Source organism: Musca domestica, unplaced genomic scaffold, assembly GCF_030504385.1.
Source record: "Musca domestica strain aabys unplaced genomic scaffold, Musca_domestica.polishedcontigs.V.1.1 9, whole genome shotgun sequence".
Lineage (NCBI taxonomy): Eukaryota > Metazoa > Arthropoda > Insecta > Diptera > Muscidae > Musca > Musca domestica.
In genome coordinates, this window is record NW_026712435.1 from 12,809,637 (window position 1) to 12,836,529 (window position 26,893).

A 26,893-nucleotide genomic window follows, 5' to 3' on the forward strand; every position below is an offset into this window, starting at 1 on the left:
GGCTAATATCAGCCCAAATGGAGTGAGTTTCGGCACGTACGCTTCCATTTTGTGGAACTCGGCTACGATATATATTTTTGTTAATATAACCCTTCTCGAAGTGATATAGTCGGCCTCGCAATGTTATTTGCCATAAAAGATTAAAATGTCTCCGTTAAATTTAATGAAAATCGATTCAGAATTGGATATGCCTCCCATATATTAGTTCCCACTGAAACCAAACTATAACTGCTCTAAGCCAAATATATGTTGTATGTATGATGAATGTATGATCTACTTCAAATAAATTATTTTGTTACTAAATAGGCGTAGTGGTGTAGGGTATCATATAGTCGGCCTCGCCCTACTCTTGACTTTTCCTTATTGGTATTATTTAGTAATACAAACAATTTATAGAAATTCCCATGATGAAAATTCTTGCCCTAATCACTTGTCAAAACAATAAAATTAATTTTTATTATTATTTTTTTTTATTTCAATATCTCTAAAACTTAAACTCTAGTTATAGCTAAGCTGTTGTTTGTTTCTTAATATACATGTGTATATAAATATGTTACATTATTTGCTTTTTTTTTGAATGGCAAAAATAAGTAACCACTTTAAAACAAGTTCAAATGATGAAATGAAAATATTTCGGCAGTAGAAATTAGTTCTCCAACAAAAAAGAAAATTAACAATATTTTTCATTTATTTCGATATTATATTTAAACAGACCTCGCGACATTCATTGTCATCTAATTGTATATATTTGTAAATCTGTACACACATTGTTAATGTTTTCATAAAATTAAAGGAACTTTTATCTCAATGAAGTTAATTATTAATCACTTGAATTTACAATTTTTCTACCTTATATACATCAGATAATATTATTTCAAATCACATTAAAAATAAATTATAAATTATATTGGGTGAATTATTTCAAATAAAACTTTGCATTCATTTACAGGCATGATGGTTGTGGTGAATGTGTGAATGTATGCACTAACTTAACACCCTGATGGATAATTGTTAAACTAATTAAGTGAATGTCTTTTAATTAATGTATTTGTACATAAATTGCTTAAAGCAAGACATTTAGATTTTGTTTTCTATTTGGTTTTACTTGCAAAAAATTTGTGCAAAATTGTTTCCATTCTAATTATTTTAGGATAATTTCCAATCGTAGTATTAATATCTAAGTACAAATAACATGTGGTAGGGGGGCAAACACAAATTCTCTTCAAATTTACTTGAATTCAATAATAGTTACTGAAAAGGGGCATTTGGTTTGAGCTGGTAAGAATATTTTATATTTTGCACCACAATGCTAATGTTTATACACCGATTGAATCTATCCTCTCTAATTTGATTTAATTATACTAAATTAAGTAAACCCGTTTCGTATTCAATTCAATTTAAAATAATAAATAAAAAAATAAAATATATTTCACAGTCATGGACAGTAAAGTAGCACAAAACTTGTTCTCTTTCACAGTATATTTCGTATACTACAGTATAAGAACACTATGGAAATATTTTACGGATCTTCTTTGAATTTATTATTTGTTCTTAACTTTTTTCTGCCAATGCAAAAACTTTCCTAATATTTGGAAAGTCATGTTATATTTCGATATAGTCATTCTTCAAAATTGTGGGGTGACATTGCATGAGTTTGAATTAGTTTGTTTTTTATTCAATATCTCATAACATATGTGAATGACAGTCCATATCATCTATTATCGTGCCAAAGTTAAGATATTTTTATATGAATGGATTACTTTATACATAGCAGTATTGATCCATACTTCGACTCTATTTAGAAGTCGACAGTAAAAGCTTGTCTCTTGAAAGGTACTAGTCTTTTGAACCCATATTCTTGCATTCTCGATGAAGGGCGTGCTTTTACAATGTTCTTGAATGTTTATGTAAATGAAAAGCTGTTTTGTCTTCTTTATAGCCCATGACTGTACATTTTACAACATAATGAAAACTAAAAAAAATCGTAAAAATAGTAAAATGAGAAGACACGCCTTAGCATCATTTAAAAATTATAAAGCAGTTAAAGTAGTTGACTGCTATTTTAGATGCCTTTTTGGAAGATTTATCTATATAAACGTTAATTTTTAAGTACATCTAAGCTACCCTTTTTCTATAAATGGCAATGATACTATGCTTTAAGGCCTCTTTTAAGGGGAGTGACACACACGCCAATTTCCATACTTCCCGCATGGATACGAATATCATCTTGGGTTCATCAATAAAGATCATCCTCCATGTTATGTATTAAAATCTTTTTGTCTTCTTTGGTATTGTTGGTATCGCGTGATAACGTTTGTTGTACCATTTTCGGATCAAAACACGGCTGAAATTAAAAACAAATACATTATTTCCAAATGGTTGTTTTATTTGAATTTTATATATATATATACATACCGTATCACAATAGTTCATATTGCAACAGTTTTCTATTGTTATTTCACATTGTTCTGTTGCTATTGGACGATTTGTAAGCGGAGTGTCTGTGGAAGCGGGTTGTCTGCGCACAACAAATGTCTTCTTTATCCTTGGCCTGGCCGGTTTATAGAAACGTCTTATCGCATGTACAATGAACAGGACCAAACACAAGCAGGACACAACGCCAGCCACAAGGGCAATTATAACTGTATTGGTCCATGTCACTTGATTTTTACAAACTTCTAAATGTTTGTATGTTGGTATGGCGTAAAGTTGGGCTGCCTCTTCGCTTTGAGAAGATAATTCTTCACATCTGGAAAAAATTGAAAAATGAATGAATAAAACCTATAAACACAAATAAAAAATGTAAATGGCAAGATAGGTGCATACAATTGTGAGTCAGTTAGAGCTATCCACGTCATGACAGCAAGGGCTAACTCGGATGTGGTGGACGACCCATACCATGATCTCTATTTGTGCAAAAAGAGTGTTGGAATGCGCAAAATTTGAAGAAAATTTAAATTGCGCCATTTTTATAACAGCTATGATTGCCCAAAATGTTGACCTTTGTTTGGATACCAAAAGGAGGAGGACAATATGGCTAGGCCAGTTGCAACATTGACCAATATGATATACCATATGTAACGGTAAAAGGGAAAAAGTATGAAAGAATCTCAGTTAGGTTTAATGACGTAACGATGACTGATGCGAAGAGGTACGTTTGTTATTTTAACCAGTCAATTTGTCAAGCACCCCGATAGTGATAGTACTACATTGTATTAGATCTCTGCCCGACAAGGAGGTACCTCCACAGTTTAGAATAATGTTAACAAAACCTAGATACGCAGGAGTAACCTAGCTGTAAAGTTCTCAACTTGTCGCTGGCCACCCTCATTGTTTTGAAGCCTGGAAAATGGGCTGAGTGGTCCCGTCGCTGAAGCCAGGCAAAGATGCCGGACAAAAAATGCGAGTCATACAAGCCGAATTCACTTTTCTCGGTCTAACGAAGACTATTGGAGCTTTACCTCTCTCCAGTATAACATAGTTCCACAACAGCATTGTACGCCATATCCACATATATTAGTCGAGGACTATACCAAAGCAAGCCGTGTTTTCATTGAAATTGGATTTTTAAAGCCGACTGGCAGAAATATTATATATTGCTGCTACAACAACAACCGAAAGGAATGGACCGGTGTTTTCCATGTTAAGAGAGTTTAATAAAAGTTCAAAACCAAATATATCAAAATGGTAGGCATTCATAACAAAACAGATGTGAACGCTAAGAATAAACAGCGGGTGGGCTGTAGCACAGTTGCGATAAACAGACCTCAAGTAAAAGGGATTTACTTTTCGAACGATGCCACCTTACTTAGAAACGAAATATCTTACCAATAATATCGCTTGACATAAATAAAAACTAGTTCTACTTACATGTCATGACATCCAAAGGGAACATAGGTTTCGGGTTCATATTTTAATACACGACAAAACAATGCACATATTTCTGTCGAATTCTGGTCACAACGTTGACCACCGAAATTGTCGGGACACTCGCACGAAGGCTCGCCGTTACTTTCAATTTTACACACCCCATCGTTTAGGCAATATCCAGCGCAGCTGGATGACTGACAACGTTTGCCGTAGAAACCACGTTGACACGAACATTTCTGTTGGCCCGTGGAAGACATGGTGCACGTACCATGGATGCAGTAATTGTGGCATTCATTCGTCTCACAGCGAGCACCTATGAAACCCACCTTACATATGCAAATGCCACTTTGTGGTATATATTCACCATCGTTGAGACAATAATCACGCTTGGTGATTGCCGTTCCATTTGAGCCTGTTGTATTTGGAATAGAGGCAGGCACGGAATCCAAGATACGACGCTTTATTTTATTTACCACACTGGCACAATGTTCATCTTGTTGCAAATTGGTCATAAAACGTGTACGCGCTATAATGCCACTGGGCTTGTCTTGCATACGCAATATAATATGCGGTTTGGCCTCTTCTTCGATGACTTCTTCCGATCGATTTACTTTTACATTGGCCTCTTTTATGTGCGTCCATATGGCTTCGTGTCTCTGATCCGTCCAAAATATCAATTCCTTTGTTACGGCTAAATTTGAAGGTGTACTATCCAGACCTTTGACAATTATTTGGCGATCGGTACCATCCAATTTGGCACTTTCCACAGTGAAGTGTATACCCTGCTGATCGACAACCCAGTAGATACGATCCGACAACTGATCCACCACTATGCCATGTGGCAGGTATAAATCTTTGTCGATAATTGTTTTGCGATTCTTGCCGTTCAAATCAATCCGCTCAATGGTGGCATTGACAAAATTAGAATTTGTCCAATACAATTTGCGGCGACAAAAGTCAATTGCAATGCCATCGGGTACAGTTGCTTCCTTTTTGAAATCAATTAGAACTTTGGGCATCTCCCTTTCGGCCCTATCAACCGAGGCATAGTAGATCTTTTTACCACTTTGATCTACCCAATAGACATTGCGATCCAACGGGTCGTAAGCAATACCGGTAACGGTTTCATTTTGTGTCCGCTGGACAACAGTGTCAATGACGTGACTATCACCAGAAGCACCATTTGGCAATTTCAGTGAAAATATGCTGCCGTTGTTGTGCATACGATCGGCAAAGTAAACAATTTCTTCGGTTTCATCGAAAGCAATGGCTGTCAAGTGATCAAACTGATGTGCCGATGAGATTACATCCCGCCATTGGTCATTGTAAAAGACAATTTTCGTTTTAGCGGTTACAGCATAATCTGCAAAGATAAAAAAACCCAAAACGGCGTTAAAAATAAACACTAAGTATATGTACGCATTCTGTGTTCGCAAAGAATGCAATGTGTTTTAAGAGGAATCATGTGACCTTGACATTCAATATTATTTTTGAATGTCAACGAAAGTAGAATCAAGATATTTAAGAAATGGTTTTAAAAAATACATAAATTACCAGTAAGGAAAAGTCAAAAGTCGGGCGGGGCCGACTATATGATACCCTACACCACTATGCATAGTAGTAGAGCTCCAGTAACAAACAAATTTATTTGACTTCAGAGGAGTTATAGTTTGGTTTTAGAGGGAGCTAATATATGGGAGGCATATCCAATTCATAACGAATTTCACTAAATTTGACGGAGACATTTCAATCTTATTTTACCAAACAATAGAGCAGATGATATCACTTAGAGAAGGATTATATTAAAAATATGTATCGGAGCTAAGTTTCTCAAAATGGAAACGTACGTCCCGAAATTCACTACATTTGGGTTAATATTAGCCATAATTTGTATATATATGGGAGCTATATCCAAATCGTAGCCGATCTTGAAAAAATTGGCAATGGTATTTCCGAGCTCTGCAAGACATCTGGTACAAAATATATATAACATATATAACTGCATTTTTAATTTAAGAGCGTGCACATTCTCTAGAAATTTCATAATCGACGTGAAGTTTGCACCATTTTCCCCTATGTCATTGCGACTCTTCAAAATACACGTATTCGATAACTAATCGTTAATAATTCGACAAAGCTATTTGTGTTCGTCTTATCAAGGATTGAACCATTGATTAATAGTTTTTGTTGTTGTATTTAATTGCCTCTTTTTGATGTGAGTGTGTTTTTTTTCTTGTTTAACCGAAAGTAGACTTTGAGGGAATTTATTTTTTATTAACATTTTCTGTTCTCCCCGTATTCCCTCCTCTTTTGAGGATGAAGGGATAGAATGTCTGGCTAAAATTTCTGACATAAATTGAATCTTAATCAAAACAAATTGAAATCAATTATGTTGGTTGATATATTAAATTTCCTTGTGAGTAAAATTATTCTTTATAGATATATATTTCTTCAATGGCTAGCAACACGATCCTACAAAAATTACATTACAAGTTTTATGAAAATATGAGCAGCAATAGGGAAAGGACCATAGACAGACGAGGCCGTATGTATAGTAACCCATATAACTCAGGTTATTTAAAAAATTTGCTTCACATAGAAAAATATATCTAAAAAAGGATGAAATATATGCACATAGAAGCTATACCAACATCTGAGCAAATTTAAACAAAATTTTGCCTAGGTTGGAATTTTTCATTTATTTATTTTAAATATGAGCAGTTACCTAGCCTATAGGACCATGGGTAGTTCCAAAAGCTTATATAAGTGACTACTCTAAAATTAATTATTCTTAATCTTCAATATAAAATTCAATATTAAAACAAATTAACAAAAAAAAAAAACAAATACAGCGGATAAAAAATTTGTATCGGAGTTATTTGTACATATTGACCGATATGAACTTAAGTAGATGATATATAAGCAGATTGCTATAATTATGTAGATTTACAAAGGAAAGCAACGATAGGATTCGAGTGCGTCTCTTGACTTCTCTGGCAAAGATGATATTAAAAAATTTTGTTTTACAATTTACGCTTTCTGGAATTGGAAAATGTTTTTTTTTTTTATTAATCTACAAATTTGGGTAAGAATTCCATGAATAGAGTTTGAAATTTGTTTTTGAAATATGTTTTGGTGAGGTGCCACAAGTAAATTTGTATAAATAACTTCGGGCACATGGACCAATTCTGGTCTAGAGACCCTTGACCCCCTATTAGTCACCCACTTCCCCAATTCATACTGATGCAGACACAGATGCCATCCACAGTTACAGTTGAACGCTGTCCACGGAGTCCAACCCCATATATTACTGCTGAAGAACGTTCGTTGCCTATACCGCACAATACGCAGCGCATCTTTAATTGCCCTGACAAACTTAGCCCACTTATTCCAAAAGATATTAACCCACCCCAAGGTTTTAGAGGCGATCAACACCTTTTAAACCTTTAAATCTTCTAGTCCGGCCCCGTTGCAACATACATGTGAGTTGGTGTTGGCTACCTTGCAGGAAATTTTTAAGGCATGTCTAAGTTTGTGCTTTCCAGTCTATGGGAAGAGGTAACGGTAACCTATATTCCCAAAGCCGGTAAACCAAGTCACACATTACCCAAATGAAGTCATTAGAAAGGTAACTGGACCTGGAAATTCGTTCAAATCTATATACAAATATAATAAGTACATCGCAACACGCCCATGTCAAAAGTCGGTCAGTGGGCATAGTCCTACACGAAGTTTTCGGATACATTAAGAAAAATATGGAAAAACTTAAATTTTACTTTGGCGGTCTTTCTCGATATAGAGAGAGCTTTTAACAATGTGAGACTGTAGTCGATCCATAATGCTCTCTATGCCTCTGCTTTTTCCTATATCCTGATTGAATGGATCCATACAATACATAAAAGCAGGATAATAAATTCGAGCTTGGGAGAGAGTTATATTAGGAGAACTTTCAGCAGAGGATCACCACATGGAGTGGTTCTCTATCTAACCCCTGTTATGAATTCTGGTGATCAATGAAATACTTGAGAGTATCTACCAACTTCGAATAAAGGCAGTCGCATATATTTCAACTTTCAACTATTTAAGATCTAATGCAAAGACATTAGTACAGCTGTCTGGTTGGGCCCTTGACAACGGTCAGGGGGGTTAACCCTGCAAAGACTAAACTAGTACCGTTCACAAAAAAAATTGATAAATTTTAGCTGCCAGTACTGGATGGAGATGCACTGAATCTTTCCTCATGTGCTACATATCTCGGTACGATCTTGGAGCAGCGTTTAAGCTGTATCAAGAACATAGAGTAACGTACGGAAAAGGGCCTCATTCTACACAATTCATGTAGGGACACCACAAGAAAGAGTTGGGGGCTTAAACCACAGGTTGTATACTGGATGTATGTTATAGTGATCTTACCTATTCTGACCTATGGGTGTCGTGTCTGATGGCATGCGATTGAACCCCAACGAACTTATGTCCAAATTAACCACAGTGAAGACAGCAGCATCCTTACTGACAGACGGAGCTCTCAAGAGCACTCATCAATTTGCAGGAATGGACTGCTAAGTTTCCAGCCACTGGATATTCCAGTAGCACTCAATATCAAGCAGCAAGGAGAGCGCTGTGACTACTGGAAGGCTTTCACGGGTTGGTCATGCACGAAACCTGGACATACCAATAAGTCGGAATATACTAGGTAATACAATTGTCCACATGTCCACCATTTTCTATTTTAAATATATTGACGTTAAGATAGTTGAGAGGACACCTGGACTGGCGGTGAACCTCCTCTGGAGGTTCTTGCATTTTACACAGACGGTTTCTGGATAAAGGCACCTATTGTGGCATATTCTGTTCTAACCCAATGGTTAAACACTCGCCTAAGCTTAATTACAACTTCAGCGTTTTAAGGCCATAGTGTTGATAGTAAGGTGTCCCTTAAAGCTATCAAGTCAAGTGCATTAAGCTTTGTTGGTTTCCAGGACATAGGAACATAGTAAAAAATGAGGTGGTGATGAATTAGGGAGGTTCCCAGTCAATTGATCTACCAAGACTTTTAAGCCAACAATAAGCTATTATTATATTCTTCTTATCCAATAAGCTGCAAGAAGATGACTCTTAGAGAACGGTTGTGGGGAAACAAGTTCCCTTCTATGACTTGATAGGTCTGATCTAAGAATCGCGATATGCATACTGACTGGTCACTGCAGTATCAGATATCTGATCTCAAGATGGGATAACAGTGAAGATGAAGAAGAGATAAAGACGATTGAACACCTACTATGTAGATGTTCCATGTTATCCAACAAGAGACGGGGGTCTATTTAGCATATGGGAGATCTGTAACGTTCCGTTTAAATAAAGATCCCATTAACGTCTACAAGTTTGCCAAAAATTTTCCCTGGCTAAGTAGACCGGCCAGTAAACTGTAAAATTCTTCCCTCTCCTTTTTCTATCTCTCTCCTATCACCTACAACTATATTCTTTTCCTAAGATGAACACAATGGACCAAAGGTCTCCGAGTGATGCAGTTGCCGACTTCGTATTGGAAAAAAAAAAAACTAAATATTTCGATTTTATTAGAAATTTTACTTTTCATAACTGGAATGCTCCTTGTATTGGAAAACTTTCACAAAGGCCACAATTCTAATTATGTGACAAAAAGCACAGATGATAATTTCGATTAGCTCAGGGGTGAAGATTAGTATTTCAAGAACGCCATTCTACAGGGAAAACCCTGTTAGATTTCAAATTGATAAGAAGCAATTAGTCTTAGAACTAATAAACAACATGTTTACACATATAAGTGCATTGCAATTGAGCGAATAATAGTAAATTAGTTGCTGAATTTAATAGATCAATGGTCAAAACCGAATCATCTATGGGTAGTAGATAGGCCAATTTTTTTTATAAATTTTATGTTATTCAATCACAATAATCTATATATATAAATATTTGCTTTGGTATGCATACAAAAAAAAGCTTAAATAAATTGTGTCATTAAATTAAACGTATATTAATTAAATTCAGCTACTTTCCGGGATATTTACAGAGGATAGCATAATAAACAACTACAAAATCAGGGGCCAAGGGAGCAACTTGTATTATTTTTTTTTATTTCAGTTGTTCTGTCAACTATGCCGCACTTAATTGATTAAATTCAACGTAATCAGCATTTTTTGGTAATAAAATTTAAATGCATTTTCAAACATCAAAAAAAGCGAAATAAAATTGTGAAATTATTTTTAATTGCACGTCGCAGAAAAAATCAAACAAAAATCGCATACAATACAGTTTCGAATAAATAGTTTAGACTATACGAGTAACATGTGTATGCTTCCCGTAAAGATTCCAGGAGAAGCAATGATATGGGTAGTAGTCCAGAATTAGATAAAAGGAGTATGGAACATAATAGGCTAACCAAAATTGACGTAAAGAATCTATATGCAAAATGTTACAGTTTATCTGGTCGTCACTTTCAACTCGTCCAACTCTTTTTCTTTTAGTGTTCGTCTGAAGGAGCTGACGCGTGTATTTTTTTGGTGGATATATTATAACGCTTGGACCTATATATCTCAACTTTGCACTGGATCTAATATTATTTCAAGAAGATAAAAAGTATCATATATACCCTCAGCCAATGTTCGATTATTTAAATATATTTTGACTTCTGTTATGATTATTCAAATTGTTGACCCTCTATGGAGTAGGTTCCGAAGGTTTGGACTTTATTGGTTACTTCTTTCTCTATATATGCTATATGTGATAAGTTTTAGAAAATGTTAAAATGTGCGTGAGGTACCAGATATAGTCGACCGAAGTATTCCATTTTATTACTAAATCTAATACAGATTAAAATATTGGTATGAGCAAAATTACAAGAAAATCGAAGATTTATATCAAATTTTATGCGAAATAATAAATTTCATATTCATCTCAGTTTTCTGGCTGAGAGAAATATTTGGATATAGCAAGATGTAAAGAAACGTATTTAAAATTGTAACCCTTTGTGGATGAGGTACCAGAAGGGGTTCGCAGATTTATATCATCTCCACAACAGATCTTGTTTGGCTATGTGAAATTTGAAGAGAGTTGGATGCTTATATCGTTTCCTTTGAGCAGTCGTTTTTCCCTATGTGAGGGAGATATCAGAAAAAATGGTCCGATTTCTACCATATTTATAACATGTCTTGTGTTGATGGAAATATTGAGATGTATCAAGTTTAAATGGAATCGGATGGAAAGGAATTTTGACCCTTTGTGGTACCAGAAGGAGTGGACCAATATATTCCATCTTCACAGAAAATCTTGTGTTAGTAGAAAAAATGGAATGTGTCAAATATAAAGAAAACCGGATGTTTTTTCGGATTTCGGGATAGATTGGGTTATTCAAAACTTTGAACCTTTATGGGGGAGGTAACAGTAGGAATGTTCCGATCTCTACCATCTTTATAACAGATTCTGTGTTGATATCGGATGTTAATTTCGCGTTTAATGAGCTTCATGGATATTTAAAATTTTGACCAGACCTTAGGTTAATAAAAATATTGGGATGTATGACATTTAAAGACAATCCGAAACATACATCACATTTCATAAGAGTTATAATTATTCAAAATTTTGACCCTTTGTGGGGAGGTATTGGAAGGAGTAGACCGATATTATCACTGATGCAAATATTAGGATTTGCAAAGTTGAAGCAAAGGGGATTATCAGTTCTCTTTCTGTGTAGTCAATTATTTTCTTTGAAAATTTTGACATTTTGTGGGGGAGATACCAGAAAGAGTGGACCGATATTGCCCATCTCCGAACTTTGTCTAAGTTGGACAATATATATAGGGTTATGGTTGCACAAAATAGGCATGGAAAATTATATTGGCCTAATATCCACCATGAAAGTGCCACGATTACGGCTACGACTGCAATACAAAATAATATATCTTTGCATATGCACTATCAGTATGATATTTAATATCAAATAAATTTTTAATAACAAATAAAAATGCTAATTAAATTAAAACATTGGAAAACTGCCATAAAAATCCCAACCCTATTTTTATATCATATTAATTGAGATTACTGATTTTTTTTAAGTGTAGCATTAATTTCACTCTAAATATTAAAATAAATATTATTCTAAATATCAAAACATGCGTCAAAAGCCACGAGGCAACAATAGGTGAAACGATTAAGATAAGTACTGCTGCCAGCCTAGGGTAAAAATCGTGGTGTGCAAAATTGTATTGTTATCTTTAAACACATGGCACTTTTCAATCAAAATGTCGCGCTTATTTTCACGTTATACTAATAATCGTCTTTTTTCCAACCCCATATCTTTAAAACAAAGTATGGCTAATTTCAATTGGAAATGTATGCTACACAGTTATGTGCGAAGGCATAAACATTCTTTCAGACTTTTTCCGACATAAACAATAAAAGGTGACGCATAGATACTGCGAAACCCTCAAAGTTGAGTACCGCATAGGTACTCGGAAAATGGACATTTATTTTCAGTTAAATTTCCCCATACGTACTACCGTTTTAAACACAACTACATGTAAATTATAATTATAGACGCTATAAGATGCAGCATATCTCATTGGGAACACGTGAAAAATACGTCATTGTTAATTATGGGCCCCACCATAAACAGGTAGATTTTGTTGTGTTAGTTGTTCACTTATCATGTGATAAATACTGGCAAAGTTGAATATCAGTGTTAAAATATATTACTTATAGGCGCGATTTTTTGTAACATAACACCAAAAAGCGGTAGTCTCTTCACAGATATTAATGTGTACTGTTATTTTTAATAAAATTCGGGTAAAACTTTTGAATAATAATGACTCCCTTAAACGGGGAAAGACATAATTTTAAATTTTATTGAATGAAAGCAAAAAATGTCGGAAATAGCATCAAATTTTAGAATAAGTTTAGATTTGTTCGACTTGGTCACCTTTGGCACGAATTATGGCCTTCAAACGGCCAATAAAACCGTCACACTCTGCCTGAATGTTGCTCTGCGGTATTTTAGCCCATTCCCAGCGAAGCGCTTGCGTGAGGTGATCGACACTTTGGTATTTTTTAGTGCCAACCTTGCTTTTCAAAATGCTCCAGACACAATAGTCCAACGGATTAGTATCCGGAGATTTTGGTGACCATTGTGCGCTGGAAATGAAGCGAGGAGTCTCATTTTGTAACCATTTTTGCGTGTCGCGTGCTGAGTGCGATGGTGCTGAGTCCTGTTGGAATGTCCAAGGTCTGCGGCCAAAATGTTTGCGGCAAGTAAACACGATCATTTTGTTTGTTTATATAATGCTGGACAACCAATGTTTTCTCATCGGAGAAAACCAAATGTGGCAGCTCACCACTTTCGGCCAAGTGAAGCAACTTTCTAGCTCTATTGAGTCTATTTTCTTTCTGTTGCCGTGTAAGTTCTTGCAATTTTTGGAATTTTAATGGTTTTACCTCGAGCTCATGTTTTAATATTTGCCGAATGGAATATTGCGATACGTTCAGTTTCTGCTGATGTTGCTGTTTTCTTACGTCCACTTCCTTGACGTCGGGCTACGCTACCAGTATCACGGTAACGACACAAAAGATTGATTCACATTTAAATGCTGGAGTGCTCTAACCATGGCAACTTGTGGTTTTCCAGCCAAATATAAAGAAATCACACTATCACGCTTGAATTCCATCACGAATAACTTTATTTCTGGAAAATTCTCACCAAAATGATTTTGTACGCTTGTAAACAATATAATGAGCTGTCACTGAAATATTTTTAACAACTGTCGGACGAGTGGCTTAGAAGTGACAGCAGTCTGCAGTTTTTTCATCTCGCACTGTATGTGCATTTGGTTCAGTCAGCGGAATTTGTACAATTAGATCTAATGTACAGTTGAAATATGTAGGCCCAATCGTACATACTTTAAAATCCCCTAATTTGTTCCAATATCTCTTACCTCACTCTATATTTTTAAAAATACAAAAAATTAAAAAAACCATTATTCCGTAAAAATGCGAAAATTTTAAATTCAAAAACTGCAAAAAGGGGCACAATATTCTGACAGATTTTTTTCATTTTTTTTTTGTCTATACAAGATCGCTTTCTCTTCTAAAGTCTACAATTTGTATCTCCTATATGCTTCTTAAAATGTACTAGGGATGACCATAGCGCGACGATGGGCTTTGAGGAAACAGCTGTATATCTCAAAGCAAAGGGATGGAGAATTGAAAATTTTCAAAAAAATATACATATATCGAACCATGAATGATTTCAAAAGACCTACATTAATAAGGCACGCGCTTTTAAAAACATACACTTTACAATAAATCTGACGTATTTGTCATTCATCACTAAATTGGTTCTTTGCAACAGATGTTTAATTGAAGCCTAACACAATTCACATCGATGTATGAATGAATGAATGTACTCGCTCGACAATGCAAAGGCAACAGTGATTGTGGTTACTTTCAAAAAAAATGTGTTATTTTTTCAACCGATCATTTGCGGAAATACAAATGGGGGCAGTAAACTGCAAAATTATCCTCCAACAACACTTACACCTGAGCAACAGTTCCGCGACACAAAACAATAATATCAATGAGAAAAAAAGTGTAAAAAAGCTAGCAGTCAATACTCCACAAACTAATCTATTTCAGTTCACTTATTATAATGATCCGCATATGTGTGTATGTATTTATATCGTTTGAACTTTTATAAAGAAACAGCTTTCACTTTAAGTTTAAATCCGTTTTAATTGAAATATATTCTAACAATTAAGCAACAACAACACCATTTCAATAGTAATAACCAATTATTTATTCTTATTATTAACTTTGTATGATAACCTTCAAAAATTATTCTAAACTTAAACTTGAAGATAATGAAATTGTTTACATAAATTGCGAGCCAAGTATTATTAACATTAAAATGCAGACATGTCATGTTTAAATGGCCATTAATATTTTTTTTTTTTGTTGGCAAATGTTTCTTTGTAGGTCAAAGTGTTATTGATTTTGTAAAAATCGAAAAATTATAAATTAACAAATAATCAATTCGGTAATTTTTTGTGGTGTTATATCATTTTTGATAATTCATCTTCTACTCATCATTTTTCATTCCTGTTTAAAAAATCAATTTTTCAATTGTTTATACTTTTCGTAAATAACGAAATGTATCGGTAGTTAGCGACGAAAATAAACTAGTCGCTGGGTTCCACCGGTAGAAGCAATGTTGTAGACTTTAATTTCAATATTCTCCCCTTGAAAACGTTTTTAGAATGTTTTTTTTTTTTTATTTTACAACGGAAACTATTTAATTTTGAAAACTTTATTTATAAACGAGTAAAAAACGTTTCGCCGGGCTTTTAACCTCCAACATTGTATAAAGAAAACATTTTTATATAAAAATGTCTGAATTCAAACGTGTTCCACTATAAACTACAAATACTAGTAAGACCTTTTGGGTAATGCTGTTAAACTTTTTAAAGAAACCAAAAAGTGGATGAACTCGTTATATGGGGAAATACCAAAAAGGGTGCCTCCATAGACAATTTTGTACTTCAAGGATTGTCATCTACCAAATTTGAAACAATTTCGTGTGTAAATCTGTCTAAGATTATTAAAATAACGAATATCGGTGGATATCGTTAGGAAAACGTGGAGCTAAATATTCAATGTTCGGCCACGGGAGCTTGAATCCATTATGAACTACAAATACCAATTTTTAGACAAATCCGTAGAAAAATGTGCAAAAATCATCAAAACACGGAGTATCGAGTGGTACCGTTATATGAGGGCTATACCAAAACGTGGACCCATATACACTATATTTCGCCACCGGAACTAGAACCCATTATGAACTACAAATACCAATTTTTAGACAAATCCGTGGGAAAATGTGGAAAAAGTCATCAAAATACCGAATATCGGGAGGTACCGTTATATGGGGCTATATAAAAACGTGGACCCATATATACTATGTTCCGACACCGGAGCTAGAACCCATTACAAACTATAAATACCGAATGTCAGTAGGTACCGTTGTATGGCGGCTATGCCAAAACGTGGACCGATATATTTTTCAATACCAATTATCCTAGACACAATACAAATCGTTCTGCCAAATTTTGAAGCTCAACGACAAATAATGTGGTTACATCGTGATTTCAACAGACAGACAAACGGGTATCGTTAAATCGGCTTAGAATTTTATGCTTTATTTAGGGATGTTACAAACAGAATGACAATGTTATATATACCCTTATTGTCACACAAACTTTATTAAATATACTAATATTTAATGTTTTTTTCAGATTCTTACCAAAATTTAAAGTTTACGTTTTTTTTCTGAATATTTTTTAGTATATCCTCCACCATATATCATTCCGTTTGCAACACCTCGATACATTCGTCGGAGACCCCAAAAAGCATTGAAATTCCAAAAAGTGCAATAACTTACAGCGCAACAGAAGAGCTAAAGAGTTGCTTCGCTTGGCCGAAAGGGGTGAACTGCCGAATTTGGTTTTCTCCGATGAAAAAACATTCGTTGTCCAGCAGTTTGTAAACAAACGTGTTTACTTGCCAAAGAGGTGCACCTTCGGTTGCCCACCAGAATTCAAACGCCGGCCATTGCGATGATGTGGGCCAACGAACAGCCGATGGTCGATCTTCGCTCGTATTAATCGACCGTGGCATCAGAATGAATGCCTTGGACACGCAAACATTTTGTCCGCAGTCCTTGGACATTCCAACAGGACTCAGCACCATCCCACTCAGCGCACGCGCCACCTAAGAATGGTTACAAAATTAGGTTCCTCGCTTTATTTCCAGCGCCCAATGGCCACCAAAATCTCCGGATACCAATCCGTTGGACTATTGTGTCTGGAGTATTTTGGAAAGCAAGGTTGGCACTAAAAAATACCAAAGTGTCGATCGATAATGGGGCCTAAATAAAATTGTGGCTAAACATGTTTTGGGCTATACTCACGAATGTATTCATTGACCTCATGGTATGCTGGCTAGTTTTTGCTTTGAGGTTAATTAATTATCGATGCGATTTTTTTTATAAATTATTGGGTTAATGATGACTTTGTAGTTTCCCCTTTAATTTAAATTAGTTATTGGCAAGAAACCAACTGTTGAACATTTAAATGTATTCAAACTGTATTTCAACTACTTTATTTTGTTTATTTTCAATTCGTGGCTTAAAAATCAACATATGAAATGTTTTTATTTTCGAAATCCACAAACAATGTATTCTTAATAATATTAATAACGTGCAAAATTAGGCGAACTTTTGTAATTGAAATTAGAAAAGCAGTTCTGCCAGGTGTTGTTTATATGTAAAAACATGGTAGATCTTTTTATCATAACCTGAAGCCAAAATGCTAATTGATGAATTTTTTATACAATAATTTATTGCAAGAACGCTAGTCCAAATGGGGAATACTTGAGTTAAGTTGAGTTTACTTCAAATACAATCGTATAGTGTCTAAATATGATCCTCCAGAACCAAATAGTTAAATATTTTGCATTAAGGGTGTCGAATGCAAAAAAACCTTAATGCTGATTATTAGCATGACAAATCTCTGGCAGGTGATAGGTATTTAAATGATACAAAATACGTTCCCTTTCCAACATCGACTTCTGGTTATATGAGTTTTTGATTAAAACTAATCATGGTAGAATTACAAGGTAACCCTTTCAGGCCAGCTGTAGTCAACTTGATATGTCAAACAAGTTGTTGTAATTCGAATTCGCCGTAGAAATACATAACAGAAATTCAAACATCATAGAGGAAAAAATAAACACAAAATTATAAAAATCAAATTTTGTGATATAATTCAAATAAAAAAAAAAACCAGAATATGAGGTGCTGTGCTGTTTGCAAAAGAAAGGATAGTGAACGACAAGCAACATTTTTCAATGTACCCAAGGAAGAGACGAAGAGGTTGAAGTGGAGTGCGATTTGTGGGATCACTTTAAACCCAAACGCCAAAATATGTTCTCATCACTTCAACCCAAAGTATATAACAATTCCGTGGGTAAATGTGACTAAGATCATTATCATTATATTGTACACAATTCCGATAGATCCACCGTAGTTACACACAGGTTTAAATTCACGCATATATGTACATTATTATTTACTCACTTTTAATGGCAAAGCATCAACCCTAATTCTATTACAAAAGGATAACTTGGAATCTTTACACATTTCTTAAAAACCTATATCTAATGCTACAAGAATTATTTATTTTATTAAGAGAATACAAAATAAGTGATAACATAACATATATTTTGTATTTTCGCACTGGATTCTGTGCTGTTAAAAATGTCGTGAGGGAGGAACCGGAAGGAGTGGGACAACATTGCCCATCTCCGCATTATGTTTGTTAATAATATTGCGATGCACTATGTTTGGATGATGATCCATTCTACAGCTATCGTACCGTTGCTGGTGCAAGACAGACGGACGGGTCGCCTCCAAATGTCCTGAAATGGATTTCGTCGAAAGAGGCGTTATTTCGATCAGATACATTTTGGTCATATGAAATTATACAGACCTTCTCTAGCGATATGTTATGGTATAATACGTATACACTTCCAGTTATTGTAGTATTTTCAGTTTATATGTTAAAAAATATACTAATCTCAACTAATATATACATATGAATAAACCAAAACAAACTTATTCAATGTTTCAGAATGAAGAGTTCTGATCATGGTAGAATTACAAGGTAACCCTTTCACGCCAGCTGGTATCAATTTGATACGTCAAAAAAATTGTTGTAATTTGAATTCGCCTTACAGATACATAACATAAATTTAAACTTCAAACGGAAACAACAATAAACCTAGAATTCCTTATACTACTCAACCAAATGGCACCGAAATAATGGTTTTGAATCCTAGGTCTCTTTGGACGTAATCCGTTTCAGACATTTGGAGTCCGTTTAGCGATGTCCGCCTTACAGGCTGTTTGTACGCACGATAAGGAAGGAGTATTCGATTTTGTCCAAATTTGGCGCATCGTAATACATCTATCAAAATAAGATCAAGATGGGAATCGGTCTTGCCTCACAAAACGGCAACACGTTCAAAGAAAATAATTTGTACCTTATTGAGCATCCGATTTCGTTCAAACTTTACATATCCTCCCCCACAAAAGGTCAGCATTTTCAAAAAAATTTTTTTTTTTTTTGCAAAGAAAGAAACGATAATCTGATTTTTCTCCAGGTTTGTAAATCCAAATATTTGCATCAGTGCTAGGTTAGGTGCGAAATGGACAACATCGTTCCACTCCATCAAGTACCTTCCCCACAAAGGGTCAACATTTCATATATACCAATATTTTTTGAATAACCAAAACGTTTATTTAATCCGAAACAGGCATAATATTCTTTTTATATTTTACACATCCCATTATTTCTACTAACTCAAGATAAGCTGTGAAGATGGGTATATCGGTCCATTCCTTCTGGTGCCTCCCCCACAGAGGCTCAAAATTTTGAAAATCCATGAAGCTCATAAAACGAGAAATTAACATCTGTTTCTATTGATAATTGGTACATCTGAATATTTTCATCTACACAAGATCTGTAATAAAGATGGTAGAGATCGGAAATTCACCGTTTAATGTTGATATTGTTGACGGTTGATGGTTCCTTCCTCATATATTGAGTTCTCTGAATTCTTATTGAATTTGTTTCCATTGAGATTTCCATTTCGCGGACATTTAACGCATTTTTATATGCTATTGTTTGCTTTTATCGAGTTCTCTTAAACCGGGAAACGTACAAAACAATACAATTCACAACAACACAACATTTCCTTGCTTGAAATTTCAATAAAAATTTAAAAATAAACAATAGTTGTGTTCCAGTACTTTTTTAGTAGTAAAACTAGCAGAAGAGAGAACAGTTCGAAATGTCATTCTCATTTGGGTTTGCTCAAAAAATAAGGAAACGGAAAATTAGCAGAAATGCGATAAAATGTCAAAATTCAAAATTCCAAAAGTAAACAGCCTAAATCGGACTGGTGAAACCGTACTGAAAAAAGCGCCAACATTTAAAAAATGAGTATTGAAGACGATAGGTTAAAATTAATAATTTATAATAATAATTAATAATCTGATTCCTCATTCCTCATTAATAATCTGATACATCAGTTGCTCCATATTTTCTCTTTTTGTTTTTGGCACGACAAATATTAGTTTTTCCTTTAGTTTTCAAGTTGATCATTTTTTTTATTGAAATGTATCAATACATTTTTCAACCTTGTTAGCCCTGCCAATTAAATGTCAAATTTACAATATGCACATTTCTGCTCGGCCAAATTCATGTAGCTAAAACAAGCAGAAATGTGCACCACTCAGCGCCATTTTTTTCTCGAGAGAGCTGCAAGTTTTGCTAGTTTTTGGAGTACGGGAACGCGTTATAGCAGAATTAGTGCTAATTAGTACTAATTTGCAGGTTCTGGAACACAACTAATATGTGTCAATATTTCAAAATTGTTCTAATTGGTGCAAACCAATTTGCTTCAAATTTTATATGTCAGGTAAATTCGCTTTGCTTTCAATTTTGACATATCAAGTTTCCAAAAAAGTTACTTTGTTGTAATTTTCGCCTATGTTGCTACCTGATATTTCTACCATGGTTCTGATTGGTGCAAACCAATTTGCCCCAAATTTTATACTTCAAATAAATTCGCCCTGGTTAAAACTTTGACATATCAAGTTTCTAAAAAAGTTGCTTTGTTGTAATTTTCGCCTATGTTGCTACCTGGTATTTCTACCATGAAACTAATCATATGTAGTTTTATAGTTCAAAAATGTTTATTTATTGACAATCGAAAATCAGCCGCATGCTTCGCTCCACTTGAACATACTTAGTGAGAGTATTTCTTCGCCTATACCTATTCGTTTATGGACCCAACATTGTCTCTCTATGTTATGACCCGTCTCCAGACACGTTTGGCGACGATTATACTCTTGATCGCTACCTGAAATGCAAATTATTTCAAAGTATTGTTTCTAGCTGATTTTGCTTATTTCGTTTTTGTTTTGCAGCCGATACAAAATACTCAAATTCGAAGTGTTGGCTGACTGACGTATAAAGAACCTGCTTACATGGCAAATTGTGTTTGTGTATCGTGTTGAGAGTCTCATATTTTTGCATATTCACATTAACTTTTATTCTTACACCAACACACGCCGAGTTTTGCTTTAAATGCAATCCATGGGCGGAATTAAAGATTTGATAAGTGCACAAGGCCTAAAAGTGAAATGATTGTTCACCTGCAGTGAAAATTCCTAGATTTTTTATACTTTTCCATTGGTATTTGTACCATAATTCCGATAAAGATTTTTTTCTTCAGGATGAATAGATTCGAATCTGTTTACATCTACCACTCTGTAGAAAAATTTAAAAAAAAAATCAGGGAGTTTTTACTAAACTAGGGGTAAATAAAGTAAAAAATTAGTAGAGGCTTTGAGTAGAAATGCAATATACGCGCTAAAATGTTTTTATAATTCAGCGAACCTGCCGAACGTCAAATTAAGTTTTTATCCATATGAAAATGAATTTGATGTAAAAACCACAAGCACATGGGGGGATAAATCGGTTCTGTATCGCTGTGTACGCAGAATATGTATGCATGCAGATATTGAACCATCAACGCCATTTCTGATATCTGCTTGGTCACGTATAATCAAGCGGCAACGAATTACCCGGCAAAAAGCAAAGCTAATAGCTATGTTATGTTTTGCAAACGTTTTCGTAAAAAAGTAGACGTTTTCTTTTTCCCTCTCGTCTTTCAAGTGGATTTCTTCTTTCGTCTTTTCTATGTGTTTATGTCGTCTAGTTCTCATTAACCTGAATCGTTGGATGGATGTGAATATACGAGATAAGACATTGACTGTGATACGACATTTTGCTACCACACATAGACTACACACCAACAAACATACCAAATACAAATATTCCAAAATAAATATTGGAATATAAACAAAATCAGTAGACTTGAAAGTTGCACTCCATTCACTAACTTGTACTGGCCTGGAAGTCTCAGTGGCGTTTTGTTTACTATTTTAAAATAATCTACTAAGTGCTTTCAGTACGAAGATTCCGACAAAATAGAATCAGTAGGAATGACGCAAAGTAATTTATTTTTTCTGAATAAAAATGTATTTATTCTGTTTTTTTTGTCAGTCATTGACATGTACATTTGCGCATTCGCAACGTAATACATTTATGACGATCTCAATAACAATTTGATTATTTTAATATACGGTTGTTCCGAGCTCCGGCGGAAGAAGTTCCAATGTATGCACATTGTTTGGGAGTATCAATACGATTAAAGATCCTAGGGATTTCAATACGTGATTTTCGAATATATAAGATCTAAAGTTGCTTATGACCTACACATTTAGGACTGCAAAATTATCTAGTGGGATAGACGCTTTAAAAAGTCCTAGGGAAAAAATCCTCCATATTTTAGGAAACAGGTTGGCTGTTGAACTGGCACACCATGGCTCAGAATACAGGGTGAAATGAAAAAACTTCAACCAACTTCAGACTGCTCTCATTTCTAAGCCACTCGTCCGACAGCTGTTTAAATTATTCCAGTGACAGCTCATTATATTGTTTAGAAGCGTACAAAAGCATTTTGGTGAGAATTTTCCAGAAATAAAGTTGCTCGTGATGGAATTCAAGCGTGATAGTGTGATTTCTTCATATTTGGCTGGAAAACCACAAGTGGCTATCGTTAGAGAACTCCAGCATTTGAATGTGAATAAATCTTTTGTGTCTCGTACCATCGATCGTTACCGTGATACTGGTAGCTTAGCCCGACGTCAAGGAAGTGGACGGAAGAAGACAGCAATATCAGCAGAAATGCTTCGAAAAGTAAAGACTACAGCTACATGATCGAAACCCACGTCGCAGTGGCCGAAAAATGGCTCGTGAGCTGAACATATCGCAATATTCCATTCGGCAAATATTGAAAAATGAGCTGAGAACTTACACCGCAACAGAAAGAAGAGTAGACTCAAAAGAACTAAAGAGTTGCTTCTTTGGCCAAAAGTGGTGAACTGGTGCATTTGGTTTTCTCCGATTAGAAAACATTTGTTGTCCAGCAGTTTGTAAACAAAAAAATGATGGTCGATGATCGCTCTCCGCTCGTATTAATAGACTGTGGCATCAGAATAAATGCCGAATATTATCGCGAAAATATTCTGAAGGGTGTATTAAAGACTTGGAAAGATAAACATTGTGGCCTCAGTACCATCGCACTCAGCACGTGCCACCCAAGAATGGCTACAAATTTAGGTTCCTCGCTTCATTTCCAGCGCACAATGGCCACTATAATCTCCGGATACCAATCCGTTGGACTATTGTGTCTGGAGTATTTTGGAAAGCATAGTTGGCACTAAAAAATACCAAAGTGTGGATCACCTCAAGCAAGCGCTTCGCCGGAAAAGGCCCAAAATACCGCAGAGCAACATTCGGCCAGCGTGTGACGGTTTCATTGGCCGTTTGAAGGCCATATTTCGTGCCAAAGGTGACCAATTCGAATAAATCTAAACTTATTCTATAACTTGGTGCAATTTCCGACATTTTTTGCTTTCATTCAATAAATTAAAAAAATATGTAAAAATTATGGCTTTTGACTTTGTTGCAGTTTTTTTTATCTCTCCCTGTACAAAAAGCGGTTAGCGATAATTTATTTTCAAATATCAAATTTGACTTTGTTGCTGTTTTTTTTATCTCTCCCTGTACAAAAGCGGTTAGCGATAATTTATTTTCAAATATCAAATTTCCTTTTTTGTGGCACAACCAGAAATTCAAAGGCACTAGAAAAAACTCAACTTTGTACTAAAATTTTATGGTGCCAAATACACTTTTAAAGCAAGCAAGAATTAGTTTTGTTTATTTTACATATTTATTACAAAATTCTTATAAATCTTGGGATTATTACACAAAATTGAATCCTAGATATAATGACAATACTCTTGTATTGCAAAATTCTAAAATTTATCGTTCATTACGACGAAAATATAATGGGTTGTTGCAACTGAATTTGATATATTTTCTATATTCAAAACAACAATACACGCATATAAGAATGTGTATATGTTTTGGCAAAATAGGAGCACTAAAGCTTTACTTTAGTTCCTGTTGTGGTACCATGGATAAAACATTGCTCTGTTCCAAAACCTGCAAGAATCTATTATTTTTGCAATTTGTTTCGATATAACAAAGGAGAAATCGGTTATCGTAGTAAAAATTTGTACGTTCTTGCAGTTCTGGAACAGACCACATATAAGCAAAAATCGTATTCGACTAGAATTTATTTTATATGAATTTTAATTAAAAAACTAAACGATATACTGATTTCCCGGTACAATCTAATGCATCCAAGTTCACACTTTATTGGCATAGACGTTGAATAATATTAGAGACCGGATAAGGCATACATTAAGGTAATTTTCGATGTAAAATAAAATGTAATATCGATGATACCATTTCAAAAGAAGAAACAATCAATTTCTTATTTTATAAATACTTAAAGAGTTTTTGATAGAAAACACCGTAGCCAAATCTTTACTATTTGGTCATGGTCAAATCATGTGTGACAATGAAAGTATTACCTAGCTTAAGATATTTTATTGATAAGATATTGCTATTACTACTGAACATTTTAGTCTAGATTGATCCTCATAGACAGGGACAGGGACATTAAACAGTGATAAATATTGTCATTTTTGTGATCTGACATTAGTAGTCTTTTTTGTATGGTTAACATGTCTAAACAAATCCATTGAATATGTTGAAACAAGCAATATTGAACTGAAACGTTTTGTCGCAAAATTGGAATTGAACAGCATCATTATATATACAGTTTAAATCGGAAATAAGAGCACCTATTTTGCATAACCTGCATGTATGTATCACAATTGGAAAAGAAGTCACATTCCACACAAATTTTAACACTGGCAGAAGTTTGAATGAAAAAGTAATCTTGTAGAAAAAAAGCTGTAATCTTCGCCGGCCTCGGAATCGCGATACTTTATATATTGTGAGCAAATTGTTGTCAAGAGAATTACCACTCGACATGAAAATACTCATAAAATGTAGAATAATTTATTGTTTATGCGACGCCATCAATACGGTGCATTTCGTTCTGTTTGCAGAAATGTTATCTTTATGAAGACATTGTTACATAACATATTATTTTATTAAGTTTCTATGAAGATATATATTTGGTCTAAAATTAATGAGAAAAATTGTAAATATCAATTCAAATTCCAAAGGCTGGTATGCAATTAAAAATTATATTCTTATAAACCCACACATAAAACTCCAAGGCATATACCACACACAGCGACCAAATATAAACAGAAAAGCAGGTTGAAACTGATAGGCCTTGCTAAATTGCACGTTTTTTCGTAACAGATGTTTTTGAAGATGTGTCTGGAATGGGTCACAATGTCGATTTCGTCTAAATCTATTATTTAAATTATTTAACAACCACCTAACATTACTGTTTTTTTCTTGGCAAATAAATTGGAAGCGACAAGCGATTGTATAATACGTGTGAAGGTAGAAATAGAAAAATTCATCACCTGACATTTGTGATTGGCAAAACGACGAAAGAAAAGCAAAATATAGCCACTTACCCCACTTGCCATCAGCCAATGCGTGTCGGTGTTGTGCACATAGCACCATTAGAAATATCAGCATTTCAAATATTTTCCACATTTTCCATACACTTTCTTTTCCAAGCCTAGTCTAATAGAAAATTTTTAAAAATATTTCACAAACAAATGACTTAAATTTCTACTTTGGTTATGTTGCACTCTAAAATTCTCTAAGCATATATTCTCAATAATTTTCTTTTTATATTTATTATCTTATTTCACTTTTTTGTAACTCAATTTGCATCGATAATAGGTTTTGTTTATATTTATTTTGGAATAACACGTTAGCGCGGCCGTTAGCTAACTTATATTTTTTGCTTTGGTTTTTTTATTTTTCCGCTCTTGACTTTCGCTTATTGGCGATACATGATGATAATAAATGAAATGTCGACAAGTATATTTAATTACAAAATCGAAAATCGATTAGAAAAATTCGAGTTTTCGATTTTCACTTTTCCACAATCGATTAATCGAAAAGCAAGTCGCTCCAAATCAAATATGTATGGTATGTTCCATGGTAGAAGAATATAGGTAGACGCGTCGACACAGCTGCTGGGACAATGAAATGTCAAACCAATTTTGAAATTGAAAATGTTGAATGAAAAACTATTTAAATTTGTAAAAATTGTTGAAAAACGCGAATTATAATAGACTCCGAATGACGAAGTATAAGAAAACATATAAAAATCTACTTATATTTGAAAAAACATTAAAATTTTTTTGACATATCAATGCTCCTAAGCGTTGATGCATCTACCTGTATTCTTCTGCCATGGTATGTTCCATGGCCAAATTATAAGGTCTTTCTTCGAGCGAATTAATCTAAAAACAGCTGTCATTTTATCAGATGAAATGTCAAAATTGATGCTTGAGGCGAAAGCATTGTAGAAGTATACAGGTAGTTGCATCGATACAGCTGCTGGAACAATGAACTGTCAAATTGATTCTGGAATTAAAAATGTTGAATTAAAAATTATTGAAATTTGTAAAAATTGTGGAAAAATTCATATTATAACCATGGTACAATATAAAGGTAAGGTAGAGCTACCAGCTGATACCAATTTTTTTCTAAGTGAGCCCGACTTCTGCCATTTTTGTATATGTATATATTGATTTGAAAAATAAAAACAGAATATTTTCAAACTCAATGATTGGAAGACGCGTACATTGCTCATATTTTTGAAAGAAAATCCAGGCATTTAATACATTTTCCCGCTGTTTAACTGATTTTAATAATGAGGAAAAATATTGAATAAATTAAAACAACTTGTTGCATGGAAATAACAATCTCCGATTTACATCGTATTAGAAAATATT

General features: G+C 34.3%; 2 protein-coding genes across 2 annotated transcripts in view; one reads left to right on the top strand and one right to left on the bottom strand.

The window, feature by feature from the left end:
* Positions 1 to 26,893, top strand: part of LOC101893473 (stress-associated endoplasmic reticulum protein 2) — a 95,911-nt gene that overhangs the window by 1,211 nt on the left and 67,807 nt on the right. The gene's annotated exons all lie outside the window — the stretch shown is intronic.
* LOC101894092 (protein cueball) lies at positions 671 to 25,958 on the bottom strand. The gene is made up of 4 exons (XM_005181162.4): positions 25,556 to 25,958; positions 3,871 to 5,233; positions 2,416 to 2,749; positions 671 to 2,344 (listed from the first exon to the last, which is right to left on the bottom strand). The coding sequence occupies exons 1-4, from the start codon at positions 25,635 to 25,637 to the stop codon at positions 2,237 to 2,239; spliced, it is 1,887 nt and encodes a 628-aa protein (XP_005181219.1). The 5' UTR covers positions 25,638 to 25,958; the 3' UTR covers positions 671 to 2,236.

What these genes read in the sequence shown, in the direction of transcription:
- LOC101894092 (XM_005181162.4), bottom strand. Translation starts at nt 25,637, where the DNA reads ATGTGGAAAATATTTGAAATGCTGATATTTCTAATGGTGCTATGTGCA. An exon ending in ATTGGCTGATGGCAAGTGGG is followed by an intron (nt 5,234 to 25,555) that starts GTAAGTGGCTAT and finishes TTATCTTTGCAG; the next exon opens with ATTATGCTGTAACCGCTAAA. An exon ending in CCCTTTGGATGTCATGACAT is followed by an intron (nt 2,750 to 3,870) that starts GTAAGTAGAACT and finishes AATTTTTTCCAG; the next exon opens with ATGTGAAGAATTATCTTCTC.